This window comes from Rhinolophus hipposideros (genome assembly GCF_964194185.1).
Source record: "Rhinolophus hipposideros genome assembly, chromosome: 3".
Taxonomy (NCBI): domain Eukaryota; kingdom Metazoa; phylum Chordata; class Mammalia; order Chiroptera; family Rhinolophidae; genus Rhinolophus; species Rhinolophus hipposideros.
The window spans coordinates 32,744,984-32,763,795 of record NC_138049.1 but is presented as its reverse complement, the minus strand read 5'-3'; the positions used below and the strand labels follow the sequence as shown (position 1 = coordinate 32,763,795).

At 36.2% G+C, this 18,812-nt stretch overlaps 1 protein-coding gene across 7 annotated transcripts in view; it reads right to left on the bottom strand.

Annotated features, from left to right (window-relative positions):
* Nucleotides 1-18,812, bottom strand: part of KIAA0408 — a 44,324-nt gene that overhangs the window by 22,081 nt on the left and 3,431 nt on the right. For all 7 annotated transcript variants that reach the window (XR_013992221.1, XR_013992222.1, XR_013992223.1 and 4 more), the window contains exons 2-4: nt 5,105-5,359; nt 1,007-1,369; nt 827-906 (exon numbers count right to left, since the gene is read on the bottom strand). Coding sequence is in view for 1 of the 7 variants with exons in the window: in XM_081032891.1 (XP_080889017.1) it covers nt 827-906; nt 1,007-1,369; nt 5,105-5,239 (578 nt within the window). In the remaining 6 variants the exon portion in view is untranslated. The remainder of the gene's footprint in view (nt 1-826; nt 907-1,006; nt 1,370-5,104; nt 5,360-18,812) is intronic.

Sequence of the window (18,812 nt, the reverse complement as noted above, 5' to 3'; positions counted from 1 at the left end):
CAAGTATACTCATCAAGAGAATAGTAGGTAAAAGCTAAATGAGCAAGTACAGGGCAAAATTATTTATAAAATATGGTTGGATAAGAAAACTACTTAAGTCAGTAGAAAAATTTTCTCTGAGCTTGCTAAGAGCTGAAGGAAAATAAGGGTGCACATTACTGTAGCTTTCTAAGAGAAGAATACTGCCGTATTAGGAGATAAATGTTGATCCTAGAACAATCCATCTTTACTTAACTTGTAGAAAATTTCAATTATTTTTTAATTTGGCTAAAACTTACTTATACAATTATATAGGTGTTTGCAAACTGAAACATTATTTTTATAGCATTGAGTATATTATGTTGTTCTCAAAATTATGTATGCTTCCACTATATGCATAATAAATGTACGGAAATAAGTGACCCTTAAGTATAAAATATTTCAGTAGAACATCATTATGTAATTAAAACACCACATTTTAAATCTGACATAGTTTAAAGATGTATTTAACCGGATTAGACCAGTTGCATATTCTTCCAATGGCCAAATACTCAAAATAAAAAAGAACTGTAGTAGGAGATATTTGTTAATTTATTATGGTGGGAATACCTTAACTAAACACCAGAAAAAGGAAAGCAAATTACAAAGTGAATTAAAAGATTTGCTTTAAGATTTAGCAAACAGAGAAATAGACAATTAAAGATTTTATCTCCTATCAAAGATAATAGGTTTTAATAACTCATTGCTAATTCTAACAAAATGTAAGGAGGCAGGCCTTGAATTCATTAACTGAAAACTATTTTTCTTGGTTTTCCAACATAAAATAATCATAGAAGTACCAGCCTACCTTCTGTGGTTAGACCGTTTTCGAATTTCCTCTTGAAAGCTGCATAATTCTTCACTAACTTTGGCAAGTTCTTCAAGAGCCTTTACACATATAAGCAATAACAGTGTGTTAGCATATTGAAAGGTTGGAAATGTAAATATTTCTTTAGAAACAGTTCTGGGTAGGTCACATTTTACTTACTGTGTTGAGGGCACCAGAACAGCCCTTGCTCTCTTCCCCAGAAGTCCTCAGGTCAGGCCAGGCCTCACCTTCCTTCTGGTTGTCTGGGGCCAAAGGATCCATAAATTCTACTTTCGATTTTTTTGTTGCTTTTTGTTCCTTACACATTTGATTTCTTTCACTGAGTAAGCTCTGCTCTGTTTTATTTTCTTTCTCCAGACCATCCCTATAATTCATTCTTGTAAAGTCACGTTGTCCTGAATCGGGGTAATCTGGAGGAGAGCCCACCATTTTATCTTGAATGGCCTTCTCACGATCAAGATCAATGACTTTAGTACGTTCATTCATGTTGATTTTCCTCCGAAGCTTTACTTCACGACAAAGCTGTAAGGAAAACAAAGGTAAAACTTTTCCCCCACTAATTCACTTTGTCAATATTTTTGATACTAAGCACACTGTTTTGAATTCTCTTTGCCCTATGACTATATACTACCGTGGGGCATTAATGCTTATGGCTCTGAATGCTTCTAAAATATGGATTAGTCAGAACAACTTTGATTAACCATAAAGACTACTTTTAGTAGGTGAAAGTATGAACGGCAATTTCTGTTTTTCTGAGTAGAAATCAACTCATTCAAAAGGAAAGTAAACCTGCATCTAGGTATTGGTATGACTATGGTACAGAAGCACTATTACAAAATTGGAATGACCTGAATCAATTACTGACAATGTTCTCTAATTGCTTTCAGAGAAAATCAAGAGTTTAAACATTAAAGTCATGATTTTAAATATATGACCCCACCTGTATGCCACATTTAACTATCTAAATAGTTGACAATCGCATATAGTCAGTTCTCCAAGTAGACATTTTGCAATCAAAGGATGTTTCCTTTGGAAGTTATGTTGGTGAGGGCTAGGTAATACACATTTTTTTTTTTAATGCCAAAGCTATACACATTCAAAAAAAGTTTCTTGTCTTGATTCAAACAAATGTGACCCTGTGCTATGTGATATAAAAGAACTCTAAGGCTTTGATCATCTATTAGTCTATGTTAAAGTGAACCCCAAATTCTTTCTTAATGAGAACTTAGTTTAACCTGCAGACACTCACTCAGCTCATCCCTGAATAAGTGGCTTTCTCTTCAGACTTGAGTTCTGGGAATGCTTGTCAAATTTCAAAAAAGACTATTAAATAACCATTAAGGCAAACAACTCTCCATTTTACAGCCATAACCTCTATCTGCATTACATCTATTATTGAAGGAATAACAGATTTATTGCTGCTCAATATTTACCTAAATCTCAGATGACAGACACACTATACATAGCTGATGTCCAAAGGATATACAGTGCATTTATTTCCCTAGATACTTGTAAATCTATCACTGAGTGAAGTCAGGACAGCATCAAATTGCAGCCATGAATCAATTCCTTTGGCCCCTGTAAAATTATTTATACTGAACTGCTGTGGGCATTATGAGTTGGGCTGACCTTGAGGATATTATAAGAAGCAATCCTCAAAAGTACCATGTTACAGCTAAGAATGTTGTTGGTAGTGTCCTTTTTTTTGAGGAGTCATGGATGAAAACAAAATTGCTTTAGCTTCAAAATCAGGGTCAGAAGTGCTATTCCTGGGAAATAAGTTTACTTTTTGTGTTTCTGAGCATTGAGAAGCATACATCTGATAATTTTTATGTTAGCTACAAGAAAGATAGACTTGCTGCATACATTTTACATATGATGTTTCCTCTTTATTTCATCTTTCTCTTTTTGCTTTGGTATACTGTGCATTATGCAGAAATTTACAGGCCATCGTAAATTCTCTTGGGAACTTAAGTGAGATACAAATAAGCAAATAACATAATGTTATTGATGGAAAACAATTTATTTATTCAGTGTAAGGGAATCTGTATTATCAGACCCAATCTTTGTCAATGGTTATCTGATCATTCAAGCAAAGAAGATAAGCAGGAAAGATTGCAATTATTTAAAAAAAAAAAAAGAATTTCCAGACATCTATGAACTCTATCCAGGGTTTCTGTCTGGATTATTTCAAGTTTCAAGTTATCCAAGTATGTACGTCTTGGCTAGCGATGCAGTGACTGTGGACAGTGGCTGAACAGAGAATCATTAATATCTTCAGGCCTCACGCTGTATCCTCTCACTAGATGATGCTATCACTTGGAATCACTCAAGTTCTATGAGTGATTTCTCTTGGAAATCTACAAGTCTCTAGTACATGGCTGAATCAGTTGCATCTGACTGAATACACAGAACCCAGTCATAAATTTTAAACAAATGTCTATTGTGCTTGTGGTATAATTTTTCCCCATGTTTTGCTTTTAATTTTCATTTAAAACAAATTGTCTTGTTTCTCTGTGACATGTGAGGATACTTTCCTTTTCTTTTCCTCAATCTCTTCTACTCCCAACTTTGTAGCCTGTAAGAAGGATGTGTAAAAGGCATATTCTACAAAGCTGGGAGCAGAAAATAAATATATATTAGTATGACAAGGGGAGTACAATGCTAGTTATTCAGGTATCGAAGAGCGTCATCTTTGGTTATTCTGGGTAAGCACACTACCTAAACATATTCCCTGGTTATGGAGCTGTGTACTTCAAGCAGCAAGACCTAAATGGCACCACTGCTACTGTCCAATGAGAAGAATTACAGCCCTTCTGTCTCTTTGATATAGGAAGGGACAGTATTTCTATATCAACTTAAGTTTAAACTATGTTTAATGCCTGTTAATTGATAAGGCTAATATTTACCATGGGGGAATCTACACAGCTGTCAGAAGAATTATTTTACAATAACATGTAACCAGGCAGATTGTTTTCGCTACATGGCTTAAACAATTGGCTAGACTAATCCTGACTCCCGTAATTATTTTGCTTGGATGCTAGAATTATCTAAGCCTACTACTAACTGGACCTTGCAAACCTTTGGGAGCCCATGACCCATGACTTCAGATTTCTGATTGAAGTTGTGGATTCTGATTTGATCTAGGCACCTCCTTATTGCTCCAATCTGAGTCTCTGGGTGGAGGAATTAAGAGCGTGAGCAACCCACAGTTTTCAGACTATAGAAGGACAAGCAAAGGATTAGCCTTTCAATCTTTAATCATACACGAATGCCTGCCTTCTCAGCTCTATTTTAGAGGAATAGTTTAATAGCTACTATTTTTAATTTTTTTCCTTGTGCATGCCAATTTGTATTTTATTCACAATGAAATAGAAGGCTGTTAATAAGAAAAAATATTTGCAGTACAAACACATAAAACACCAGCTTTGATTGCCTCTGAATAAAGGTCTGTGAAAATAATTGCTTTGGCGATGTACAAAACCATGTACGTCAATTCCATAGATGTTATGTCACTAGAAGAAAGTAAGATAAGCATAAAATACTTTTCAGTTGGAATAAGCTTGACTATACATCAATGTAAATACTTGTGGAAAATATTCCAGGCCCAACAGGCTGAGGGATATAAAAATCCCATTTAATGGGAATAAAATGACTATTTGTATCCGAGTCATGGCATGTCATTTTTCATTACACCTTTCTAATAAATGTGCCAATAAATGTGGCATACCCTACCAGAATAAATATTATGTCCATTGCAATTTTCTGTTTGAGATATGACACTCCTTTTGATTATACTGAGTTATCTAGTATGTAATTTCCTTTAGTGGATGTCATTCATAAATCATCTCAGGAATCATCTACATTTTACTGTACAATTTTAATTTTGCTAATATGTGTTTCACCAAGTATGTCTTTCTGAAGTTTTCCTCCTGGAGCCAGTATTTGAACACTCATGCAAAATGCATACCTCACTTTTGATACCAAAGCACTCTAGTCAGAAAATAATAAATTGATACACTTTAGAGTGACATTTCAAGTTCTTAATTTTCATGCAAGGTTATAAAATAAGCCTAGTCCCTATGATACCACTAGTAAGGTTATGCTATTTTTGGTCTAGTAAATGTCACTGAGACATGCATCTCTTAAGGGGAATAAAGAAAATAAAAAATAGTTTACAATACAAAACAAACTTCAACAGCATTTTCATTCTGAGCTTTACGTTTTCCAATATATGCAAAACAAATCAACTCGTACCTCCTCTATCTTCTTCTGCATGATCTTCCATTGGCTTTCCCATTCCTTCCTTTCATTGTCAAACTGGTCCAGTAATTCCATCTTTTCCTTGTGCCAGTTAGTTTCTGTGTTCTCCCACTGCTTATGCAGGTCCATGGCAACTGTGTGAGTGTTGGTGAAGGGGTGTTTCTGCTCGTCTCTGCCTTCTCTTAACTGTTTCTTGGAAGCTTGGAGTTGTTTTATTTGAAGCAGTCTCACTTGCCTTTAAAATAAAGCCTAATATAAACATAACAAGAGAGAGTTCCAAATCCATGTCCTTTCTGGGGATCATTTTATCATTTTGTCAAGAACCACTGAGATAAATAAACTACAGAAAAACTGGGCTTAAAACAAGAGATGACAACAATCTACTTAAGAAGAAACTAACACAGTCAAAAAATAAATATTGTCCAAAGGTTTTTTGTTGTTGTTTTTTCACCTTCTGAGATCGGACAGCAAAATTATAGTGGACAAGATGGTTAAATGTAAATGAGAGAGATAATTATTCCTTTAACCACTTGATATAAACATAAAATTTTTCATGAATATCTAAGAGTAGAAGTCTGAAATTCAATTGCATGGTCACAGCTCCACAACCATGGTAGATTCTGCTGCAATACAATTACTCCTATTCTGATGCAGTCACATTATATATATACTTCTGTGACTTAAAGTCCTGAAACAGGGCTGGAGTAGAGTCTCCATTTTATATTCAGAGTTCAAGGCCGTGCCAAATGTGGTTATTGTATTAGCAAGACCCCAAAGTTGGTAGTCAATCTGAGACTGATGTATTAGCAAGAAGCCAAAATAAATCATTAAAAAAAAATCATTATTTGGCTTCATTAGGGTAAAATGTAAAAGCAGCAGAACTATCCTGGGAGCCAAATGTTAAAATTTACCCATGCTCTCTTTTACCTTCTAGTAGATTATATACCAGAACATTTAGGATACTGAACACAAAGAATTGAAGAAAATATTTTGCTCAGTTTGCAGGGAAATCCTTGATCATATTAAGCAGTGAAATATTTAGATTTCTAGCATTTAGTGTATCTGTATTTAGGGTTCAAAGATGTCATTTAAAATACCAGATTAGAACTCTGTTATAAATCATCTAAAATTTCTGAGATGTAGTTTGTTTACATTAAAATGGGGTTCATTACAGTGCTGTTCTTTGAAGCACTTTGACATGGAATGCAAAGTAGTTTGAGAAATTTGAAAAATTTCCCTATTTTTTCCTTTAAAAAATCTTGTTCTGAGTTCCAATGGAAATAATACTTATTAATAAAGTCCTATACTTTTCTTCAATAGGTAGAAAAGCATGCTTAAAATATCTAAATCTCTGTCTAAGATGATCACGCCTATAAGAAGTCTAACTTTTCAGTTTTCTAGGCCATGACCAAAAATGCCTTAACTTAGCAGGTGGCAGCTTATGCTAATTATGAGCAAAATTCCTAAGAGTCAATAGCTGCCGGGGGTGCTGGAATTGTGGAATGAAGCCAACAGAACCAGGCAGCATGCCCCATTTTGTATTCACAGAAGACCGCTGCATATTTCATTCCCCAAATATAAAATAAACATTGAAGACTAATTTAATTTTCTGTCAGACTGTGCTGAACATGCATGTCCGAGTGGTAAACTATTCCAAACATAGATTTTTGAGCTGTGATCTATCAATGAATTATAATAGACTAATAAGGATAAAAATGTTAGTGCTATATGCAGGGCTCCACTTTCAAAAACACCTTACCAATACTGGGAACTATATTACTTTTCTTTCAAACAATTTGCTACATACAGACACTTTGATCATTTTTACTTATTTCTTTGGCACTCACAAAAATATGACTAATTCAGTCAAGAAAAGGAGGTAATTTCAGATTTAAGCATTAAAAATGCTATCATGTCTAATTTTACCCACTTAGCCATTCTCTCTTTCTAATCTCATTTTCCATCCTATCATCCTTCCTTTTTTCTATCCTCCACACCTATGAGCCAGTGACCACAAGTACCTGCTATAGCAAATGCAAGTTGCCACAAAATAAATATGTCAATGGAGACTTGACAAAATGTAGATAGTAAAGAATATACAGAATTTTGTTTGTTTTGATGCATGCCACTGATTACCCCGTAATCTTCTAGGTTCATTTAATAAATATTCACAGGATACGCAGACAATGATTATTTTCAGAGACTGGCAGACTGCTTTAAAACTACATGTAATTAACTAAGCTGAAACGATCTTGCTTACCAGCAAGCATTTAACACGGAAACTTCTTAGGAAGAGTGTAGTGGTTTAAGGTATCAACAGATAGCTGCAGATTTAACCAACAAAGTTATGTAAAGGGAACAGGCTGATTTCAAGCTACCTGGAAAAGAGGTACTATAACAGTCTATATTTTATCCCAACAGTCTATAAACACTGGAAATATTCAGAAATCATCATCAAGTTTCTCCTACAATTACACAGCAAATGGCTCCAATTTTTCTTTCTATTCTTAACTCTTCTTGAAGCACTTCCAGACCAGGATTAAAGGTGCCAGACCCTTCTTTTTCTCACCTACCTGAAGAAGGAAAACTCTAACTCAGGCTTGCTCCTGGTAACAGGACAACATATGAACCCAGGTAATGTTCCCAAAGCAGACAGAATCCTGCACTTCATTGCAAAGGGCCAAACTCATCCCTTAAAATGGAGATGCACCAATGTACAGAACTTCCTCTTTCCAGAGCCAGAGCAATTTTGAGTGCCAGGAATTGTAATGGTTATTGACCAAAAACAAGCCTTTGAAAGAAAATTCCTATAGAGCAATATCTGTGCCAATTTTTGTGGGAGGATTTATTTCACCCTCTTAACATCTCTGCCTTGTCATAAATGTCAAATGTAATACAGCTGAATATATTGCTTTCTCCTCTAAAAATAAAGTGGGGGGGCATAGAATTGTTGTGAAGATTACATGAGCAAGAGAAGACTTAATAAAATGCCTAACACAGTTTGGATCATAGCAGGTGTTCAATAAATGCCCGTTTCTTGGATTCTTCTTGTCCCTTTCTTCTTTGGTTTGTTTTTTCTTGTCTTCCTTCCCTCCCTCTTTCCTTTATCTATGCCTCTGTTTTTTTTTGTAAAATAAAACAGATGATTTCGATCTTTATTTAATTAGAAATTTGATAGAACAAGTCTAATGTGTGAACTCTCAAATTTTCAATGATTTTCCTTTGCACTCAGTATTTTTCAAGAATTTTAAGGCTACATGGCAAGTTAAGTATTTTGGAAAACTTTTTTGTTAGTAAAATTTTTGAATACACAAATCTTATATAAAACTCCTTTTATCATAATTATCCTTAAATATACATGTATATATGTAAATCCAAGTAATGGGGCAACTCTGTAGAGACATAATGTTCTGTAATAAGAAGTTATGGGGTAAAGTGGTTCAGTAGATTCAAAAACTCAATTTCAGTCCTCTCTATTCATGCAAATATAAAAGTTCTCTTTGTTCCTAGTTATCATTCTTTTTTGCCCACAGGTACTGGCATGCATGTGGGAGACAAGAAAGGGTTTCTGCTATCTGCACCCCTCCCCGTGTCTCTTTGACTCTCCACCTCATTTCATTCCTTTCAGAATTTCATTCAGAATAAAAATTTATTAGAGAAAATATGAAAGGATAGAGTGAGCTGATTACTTAGTCATGCACACGTTCTTTGCCCAACAACTCTAAGCCAGCATTACATAATCCATTTAAGCTACTTACTCCCCCATCCCCAAGGCAAAAAGCCAGAACTGTAGAGTTGTGAGTGGGTTGCATAAGTATGGTGATGGGAGGAAAATAGTTCTGCTAACATTCCAGCCCTACTAGACTAAGCAAAATTTTAGAGTAACATAGGAGTATATAATAAATCATTTTCATTTCCCAAATTGGTCATGGTAACACTTGATTGTCTGAGGGTTGCTGCATTCTTACTATTCCTTGGTCATTACCATTTCAACCTCCATGTCCCCCAGTGAAAACTGGACTTTAGTCAAACAAACGAAACAATGTTAGGGAGTTGACTTCATTGATACTTCTCTCTCTTGAGATTTTTTGTTCAGAATATTTGTTTCTTGCTCTCCTATTTCCTCTTTCTAAACAAATTACTTTTCATATAATTGAAGATTTTTCATTTGTAGGAGGTTACATATTCCAATAGGAATGCCACACACAGTAGGTACAGTCAATCTCACAATTCCTATAAGAATCATTAGCCCTGGATATGCTTTGCTTCCCCTTAACTTAGAGGGACTAGGAATTCTCATGCCCAAACTCCTAAGAGCAACGCACCATTTGTCTCTAAAATTCTCTAGCTCTTTCTCTAGGCTATTATACATCATTTCAACTAATTAACAGACCTCATTTCTCTCCTGTTGTTCACTAGCAAATGCATCTTTCCAAAGACAGCCATGATTTGATTATGTTGCAGGGCAAAGGGGGATAATTTTTATTACTATTTCTTGCTGTTTCAGAATGTTCCTTATGTTTCCAATAGGGTCAAAGAGACACTACCACATGCAATTCCAAAGAAATCAATTTTGCCTTCTCATTTTATTATCTTATCCTTCCTTGTTTTCTCTCTAATTATATACTTAAACTAGAAGACGTCCAAGATACAGGTGAACTGATTTTACATCTCTTAACTTATAAAATAAAGCGCTGAAGGAAACTTTTGTCTCGGGTGAACAAATACCTGATATGACCCAGCTTACACAGAAGATGTAGCGGTAAGGTTCCCTTTTAACTGCAGATTAACCAATTATGAATGGCATGCGTTACAACTCAAATTATAGAAACACTGATCCTGCAGTGAGCAAACCATCATTTTGGATGAAACTACATTTATTTTTCATTGCAATTTTCAAATACCAATCATCCCAAGGCTTGTGAGATTTAGTTTACAAATATTAAAGTCTTCATCTTAATGAACACAGCATTCTAATAAATAAATTTAGTGAAATACCATGGGAGGCAAAGTGCTGTTCCAAGTACTGAGAGGCAGCGTTTGAAAAACAGTCTCAGAGAACGGATGGCACTGTCAGTCCAGAGTTGGGAAATCCACACACAGCAGCTGAACCCTCTTTTCCCTGCGAGTCAGTTAAATCCGTTACAAACCCCGCCCCACTGTTTTTAAGCCCAGACACAGACACTGAAACAGACAGATGTTGAAATCACCCTCCACTTAAACAATATCCGTAGTTTAAAACATGTCAGCAGCAGCCCCTCTACATTTTGCCAGAATTAGTCACTTGCTTTCAAACTGCCAGAAAGAAACATACCTTTTTGCTCTGGGGAGAAATCCTATGGATGTTCGACCACTGGTCAGTCTAGCAATGGAAGGATAGCTAGTTGTTTTAAAGAGAAAAAGTCTCAGCTTGGTGAATCTTGCTTCTTTGCAAAAAAGAGAAATGCAAAATAAGTCCAACCATTCAACAGAGCAGTACTGACAAGTCCCTGTGAAAACCTCACCAGTTTCACAAATCAAAAAGCTGCTCAGCTCAGTGTCACAGCAGCAACTGAGACGACTGTGACGTCAGGTACTCGGAGGCGGCCTTCAGGCCACCTCTTCCAACCAGAGCTTTGTAACTTTAGAGCAGCTCCTTCTCTGGGTAAACAACTCCAGGTCCAGGACATTTTTAGCTTTTATAATGGAGCTCAGTATTTTCAAACTTGCCAAAAGTGCTCGTGGTAATATCACACAATGACAATGGCCAATTTTAGATTCCTTTTATTTAGAAAATCCAACTCCTTTTTTTATAGGCAGGAATTATCTCCTTGCATACCTCTCTCCTTCCCCTTTTTGGCCAACATCGGAATGCACTTTTCAGTGCCTTTAGAGGTTGGTGTTTGGATGTGGCAGAACAACATGTATGGCAATTACATACATGCAATCTCCAAAGATCTGTGAAAACGGTATCGAACGTCCTTATTTAAATAAAGTAGAAATGGGGCATACATAAAGACCAACCTCATAGCTCTTTATGATTCTATGACAGCTTGCTGCCTGTCGCTAAGGCAACAGTGAGGTCTGCTAGAGGAAATCAGAGCCTACGGGAAAGAATGATACTTATTATGGGAGGAAAACAGCCAATGAGATACCCATGTGCTTGTTTTCAGTTGAGGTGACTGCAGCCCAAGTATATACAAGACAGGCTGCCTAAACCATGGCCAGATGGATGGATCCTGGAAGTGCTAGGAAACCTTGCCTCCCCAGGCACATTTCCAGATTGTGTGAGAACGTGTACATGCATCCGTCTACCCAGGTTTGGTTTAAATGATTGAAAACATATGTCTAGAGCAATTTTGTGTTTAATTCAGAAAACTAGATAAAATTTTAAAATAAGGTCTTTTCCTCAAATCTGAAGAACTTCCTCTGTGTGGTTCTTAAAGTGTTAACGTGTTTACTTTCACATTATTTTTATCTGCTTTCAGATAAATATTTCATAGGGAGCTAAAAAGTTTAATAATACTAATCTGCTCAGAGTAGGACTTTAGTACATGTAGGACAATTGAATGAAATCACATTCTGACTTTTGAAAGCCTGGTATCATAATCTCTAAAACAGTATCAATAATAATAGTTATAGTAATAATTGTGATTATCCATAGAGAGACGGCTCTGCAAGGCTCCGTGCTAAGTACTTTGAATGTATCTTTCTCTTAGTTCATCCCCACAGCAATAGTGTCTGTAGACATTTACCCAATCTTACTGATTAAACCATGGTTCAGAGAGGTAAGCTATCTTGCCAAAGTTCATAGAAATAAGCTCATGCAAAGGAGCGGGACTTGGAACCAGTTTCTCTAAATGGAGATCCTGGAATTTTTGTCACAGAGACCTTGGTTTCAATTCTATAGCCATCACTTCTCTGTATGAACTGAGTTTCTGCTTCTACCTTAAAGAGATAATTATATTTACTTCATGAGGTTATTGTAAGAGAATGAGGGGATACTTAGTGCCAGACACACAACAAATGTTAGCTCATTTCTGTCTTCATCCTTATGAGGACAGGAAAAAGATCCTGGGGGGTGTGGGGGGTGAGGCGTGGGGAGGGGTTGCCCAAAGCATCTATACAGAATTATCTAGTAATTTTTTCCCTTACCCATTCTTCCACTCCAGACCTCTTAATTTCCATGTGTCCTTAGTAAATCAAATTAAGACTGTTTTCTGAATCCTATCAGAACCTCAGATAATATGTGCTAAGTTACAGGAGAAATTATGTTGGGCTATATACTCTATATTGTCACTCAATAGCACCTATTTCAATGCACCTTTTCGTGTATGTCCCCAGAATTATTTTTTGTGGGTGCTTCATCTGCTTCTTGTCATGGTAAAGCTGAACTTGAATTACATATAGAATCAACAACTAGGGAAAGACTTTGACAAGAACTTCACACCAAGTCTACCACTTAGTATAGTATTTACCAATGTTTTGTGTTGTGACATTTTATATATACTTGCTAAAATTTCCATGCTATATTTCATACCTAAAAGAAATAAAGTAACACAATTAGATGACAGCATAGAAAGGTGATAAATATTCAGCACAGGTGTTCTGAACCTTTCCACTAAAAACTTTGTTTTAAGAAAACTTCCTACTGTTATATGCATAAAATGAATGGATTTAAAAGACTGATGCTGGTGTGATTAGCCCTACGGTGATATTAAGACATCTTGAAGTGCCTGATATTTTCAAGCAGGTGTCAGAATGGCTGAAAAACCTTTGGGGGAAAATGCAATTTGTTAAATAATCCAGGTTACTTATAAACCCTTTAAATATTTAAACATTTGGATTTGAAATTGACCCAAATTATTGCTCTATGTATTGCAGAGAATTTGGAAAAAATCACTTATATCCGATGACATACTTACTTCGATATACTACAAATATGTGAAGAAGTGTATATAATACTTAATGTAAAGTAAATGTTGAAACACCAGCTGCTGTCAAGAAACAAAACAAAAATCTTGGAAAAGATCTGTATGAATGATATTAAACGACAGACTAAAACATTTTGAAAAGGGTGAAAGAGGAATACTGAATATATAAATGTCACTAGCAGGTGTTTCCAGACTTACAGAATTTTAGAGCCAGAAAGAACCTCCGAAATCATCTAGCCAATCTTCTCATTTTACAACTGAGGAAAGAGGCCCTGATGTTAAGTCACTTGCTCAAGTTTACAGAGCCATTTACTAACAATGCCAGGAATAGAATCCAGGTCTTCTCATTCCTGGTGGAGTTTAAAATTCCTAGGCATTCAAGGGAATAGAATCCAGGGATAAGAGTTCTGGGCATGAGAAGAATTCAGCTTTCTTCTAAGTACAAATGAGGAAGATGATACTCCATCTTCCAAGTATAACACAGGAGTCAGATAGCAGAGTATTTATCTTGATGGCTATTTATCTAAAGGGGCTTGTGTCCGTAGACAATATAAATTCTGAGTCAAAATACAAAGACAGAAAGATTTTAACTTAGTGGTTGGTAAAAATCTGGAAATAAACACACCAACTTTGCTTATAGCATGCCAGTACACACTTTATAGGTTTTTGTCTGAAGGATGATTTTGAAGCATCACAAAGCAGTTATTTGTTTAATCTATGGTATGACAACCCTGGCTATGTATGAGACTGGGAAGCTTCTGACTTCTTACTTGTATAATTTTTCAGTCCCTTCTTCTGTTACTCTTTAAACTTATTTAGCAGTAAAAGGGGTATCACATTCCTAGTCTCACTGGGAAGGAAATGGCAAAATTTGGAGAAGTGATGACTGAAAAACTGGACTCATTTTTATGCATATTAAAATCTAGAAGCTATTATAGGTGACCTATATTTAAAACAATCCTCTTTCTAGAGTAATGTTGGCCTTTTGCAATTTTCAAAGTACTTTACGATACATGATTTCAGGTGTTTAGTAGATCGTTTTTGAGTTTTAAATTTTCTTCCATTCCTCGGGAAGGTCTTGGACACTCTGATTAACATTCCATTTAACAAAGATCTTAGGCACAAACTCTGGCCAGGTGTACTGTTAGATCCTGCTCATTGAAAGAAAAAAAGACTAATCCTTGTCCTCAACCAGCTTGGTCAACTCTGAAGATCCCTGAAATGTGACCTGCAGCATGACCTACACATCCTGAATAGTCCACTACCTACAAATAAATTTATAAACAAATGTGGAGAGGCTCTCCTGATAGTTCCCACAGCAGTCCACCAAGGAGACCACAGTATAGTGTTACTCTCAGCCTTGGCTGCACACTGCGATCACTCAGAGAATTGTTTAAAAAATTACAAAAGCTGGAACTTTCCCCGAGACTTTCTGAATGAGAATATACAGTGGTAAGGCCTGGGTTTCTTAGTTTTTATAAAGTTCCACAACTGATGCTGCAAATTTGGTCCTGTGTTTGTTGAGTCCTAGAATGACAGAGGTTAGACTCTGTGTTAGTAGAATATGATTCTAATACTTATAAAAATCTGGTTTGGGTTATAAAATTATGAGAGTCACACACAGAGTGTTTATTATCCATAGAAGTTACAGATTTAGAATGTTGTTTTTCAGCTAACGTGCTATTTTCCCAGTGCTGGATGTTTCCCCCCTAGAATCATGGGATGCTGGCTCTCTCTTCTATTCTGAGGGCTGGTGACATGTCAACATATTTTTTTTAGCCAAGCAGATCTGTCATGGGGCTTATGTACAGGCATTTCCAGATGACAGAAATATTCAAAAGAAACCATTTCAAAACTGTCCTTTTTAAGAACTGGTCTGTATTCTGAAGAAACAAAACACTTCAGAAATGTGGGCTATTTAAAACTAGAAACAGATCTTCCTTACAGTTTTCAAATTTGTTTTTAACATGTCATTATGTTACTTCCAGATTCTTGACTTGGGAGATGTTGATAATGACGACAAAATGTAAATAAAGGGACTGTTCTAAGGCTGCCTCTACTTCCAGAAAAGGGCGTTGGGAATGCCTGCCCACCACAAGGGGGCCACCCTGAGTCACTTCTCCATTAGGAAGTTCAAGCAGAAAAGCAGTGCTAGGAGAGGCCACTTAGTATAAATCAAAGGACACAGGAATTAATCCCTGCTCTCCCCAACCTTCTGCCCCCAGAGAGTTGCTAGCCCACCTATATCTTCTACCAGAAATGTTAATACTGTTCTCACCATTAGGCGACAGCATTATATTTTCAGTAATTGTCTAATCAAATGCAATTGACAGAAGCAGCAATTACTGGCTAGTCACAACTTGGCACAGAAAAGAACAGTTAGCACATTGAAAAGACTGGAAGGAATAAGTCAATACAGGTAAGCTTTGATTGGAGCTCAGGAAAAAAATCTGTTTTATTTATAGAGCATAGACGGGAGAGAGGTAGGGAAGATCAGAATGACGAAACGTAGGAGTGTGTGCTAGACTTTGAGGGGTTAAAAGAAAGGTGGCATGGTGATGTGAGAAGTCTCAAGTGAAAGGCCTGGAGTTGAGGGTGCAGAAGCAAGGCTCAAAGTCGCACTTCAGTGTAGACAGGCCACTCTGATCTGAGGACTTCTTCAGAGCCAGCCAGACCCGTTCTCCACACCACAGGCTCTCAAAACACAATACCTGGATGCTATCTGTGCTTGGCCCACATGCTATTCTTTTGTTGTTGTTGCCACCGAAATATTTTGAACAGTAAGATTCCTATAACTTCAATCTTTATCTACGTTGAACCCACCCTGCTATTTTAAATCCATCTGCTTTCTGCAAATATCAGTGCTTCAAATAGCTACTTATGAATCAATTACATTCCCTCTAAAATGAATGTGGCCAGAGACATGAGTTTATCCTCCCGCTGGCTTTCTCACCTCAAGATTTGCGAGGTCCAGTGCTGGGGATCCTCGCTTTTTTTCAATTATCTCCTTAGGCTGCTTCACTGTGGCTTTTTCCATATATGGAATCTAAGCAGAGCAACGCTAAGAAGCTGGTACCTTGCAGATACTAACTTGTAGATACACATTTTCTTTCAGGAAAAGGAGCTCAAATTCCTGGGAGTCACCTAAAATCCAGAGGAAATTAATTTGGCTGACTTGTCATGTTCAGCTCTCCTTCTGAACATCCTAGGTGACACAGGATGTTCTATTTAAAAAATCTAACGCTGTTTTATCTGTCCAGGAGTTAATGACACAGGGGGAACATCATGGATTGTGCAAAAGTTGCACAAAACCATGAAAATCATGAAAAAGAAAAAATGGAATTATAAACTAGACACTAAACCAAGTTCTCCGACTAAGAAAAGACTCTATAAGGTTTTTGTGTGTGTGTGTGTGTTTTTTTTAAAATAAAAGCTCTTAAATTCTCTTCCCTTGCTAAATCATTTGAAGCAAGTGGGCAAACTGATGAGCTTCTCTCTGCCTCTCACATTCTCACAATTTTCAAAGGCCTATGTTAATGCAGGCACTTTCGACATGAATTCAAAGAGCTGACTTGCTGACTTTAAAGGCACATTGTGTAGGACAACCTCCGAAAAGTACAAATATTGCTTGCCAGCCTTCAAGAATCACTTCTGCACTTTATTTGTTCACACAAATGAATAAGCAACTCAATTCAAAACACTCAGAAGAGACTACAGAAAATAAACATGCAAACCTCATGTATTCAGAATTGATAACTTCCTGAGCTCCATCTCTGGAGTGTGTAGTATATGTAAAGTTCCTGAAAGAGTTGCACCATCCCTGAATACTTTAGGGACGTTTTGCCATTTTGTGAAATGAGTCAGTGTTCTAATCTTTTCTGAAAGATTCTAGTTTTTCAGCTGTGCAGTCCTCCAATTTGCTGTTTATTTAATTTTTATTTTGGTATAAGACAAAAACATTTAATTATTATTTCTAAAAATGTACTGAAAATCTAAAAGAAAAATTACCAAAACAAAAGCAAAATAATATGAACTGGGCTTGAAATACCCTAAGCAGGAATTTTGGTTTAGAAAACATTCAAAGAAACATTCTAATATACAAGTCAATAAAGTTACATGAATATTTTTGAAAAGACTAAATAATTGCTAGAAACCACTGATTATATATTTTTATATCACAGTACATTGTAGGAATTTATAAAATTGTGCAGTTTTATTTTTAGGTGTTAGGTTTTGATGGTACCCTATTTTGAAAAATGGCTCTAGGAAAAGTCATACAACTATGAACTAAAAAACCTTTTATAATTATAACAATGAAATTGTTATAGGAAATGTAACAAATGTAAATAATCAAGAAATGTCAATTCCTTTGAGTTTATTAGCATAAACATGTGAGATATAAAATGAGGCTCTTTAGGGTAATACAGCCTAGCTTACCCGTGGGCAGTGAGAGATGGGAAATTCCTAAAATTTCTCCTTATTTTTAAGAGATGAGGGTCATACCTGCTGCTCCTCGTCTCTGTTCACGTGAGGTTATAACAGTACTCTACTTGAAAGTTGTTCTTGGAAGTGTTTAAAAAATTGCCCACAACTTTACCAGGACAGCCACAGAATTACTTTAAAACTGCGACTGAGTACTTTAGAGTGAGTCTCTAAGCAGAGAAGGTGTGGACTAAAATGTATTTACTAAGTTACATGGAAAGGACCTTTAGAGATTCTACGATTTTGCATGCACTTCTACAATGGCCAACATTGAAAAAAGCTACCACTATGTCCTCCTCTCCCAAGTGATCAACACAAAAGCACTGTTTAGAAGTATTTGGTATGTTACCACATTCATTACAGTCACTACGAAGGTTTTCCTACCATGCGCAGGCCATAAAGCTTTCTTACTCTGGGTGAGTATCCCTCTGAAATTCTGTGAGTCGGCTGTTGAGAATACCAGGACCTACTCAGGAAATGTTAGTTTTGTCAAAATGTGTACGCAATCATTTCACCTCCCAAAAGCTAAATCAAAATTGCAAACGTAGAATCAAAACTATCTTTCATTAGACCTAACTGGTTTATAACTAGGGTTGAAGCAGTCGAGTCTTCACAAATACTCTTTCTGAACTGTACCAAACCCCAGTAGTTTAATAACTGTCAATTTTTTCACTTTCTGATATTATCCTCCACTTTCTCTTTAATCCTTATATTCAATTATGGCATCTGTCCCAAAGCACGACTCTACCAGCTGAAAGTGGCTGTAGTTCTATAAGAATATAGCTACAAACACTCCATGAATAGTTGAAGTTAAGGCAGAGCTACCAAACTGACATTCCAAACTTCACTGGCAGCTGATTAAACAACTGTATCCCACTCTACCACACAAATTGAAATGAAGGTTGGGGAATGCAGGCCAATACACATTCCAGGCTCAGCACTGAATTTTCCTTTGTTTTATGAGTTTGAGTCAGTTATGCTTAAAAATAGCCAACTGAATTCCTTTTTTTCTTAAATTAGGCCAAATTACCAAAGACACTCCTTCCTATGCCCAAGAATGTGCATGTGAAGAAATTTTCTACAAGGTTAGTTCGTTTGGATTTATTTTCAGCATGATGTTTAAATAACACAGATTCAAATGTACAAATAGGATTCTTTGTATCAATAATTGGAGAATTTTGCTCTCTTGATGAACAAAGCCTGGGTGTTCCTCTTTTAGAACTAGCTTTATACAACAAACATAACGCCAGTACTAGGCTCAAAGAAGAAAGGGAAGAAGATACTGGAACCTTTCTGAGGTGGTGGGC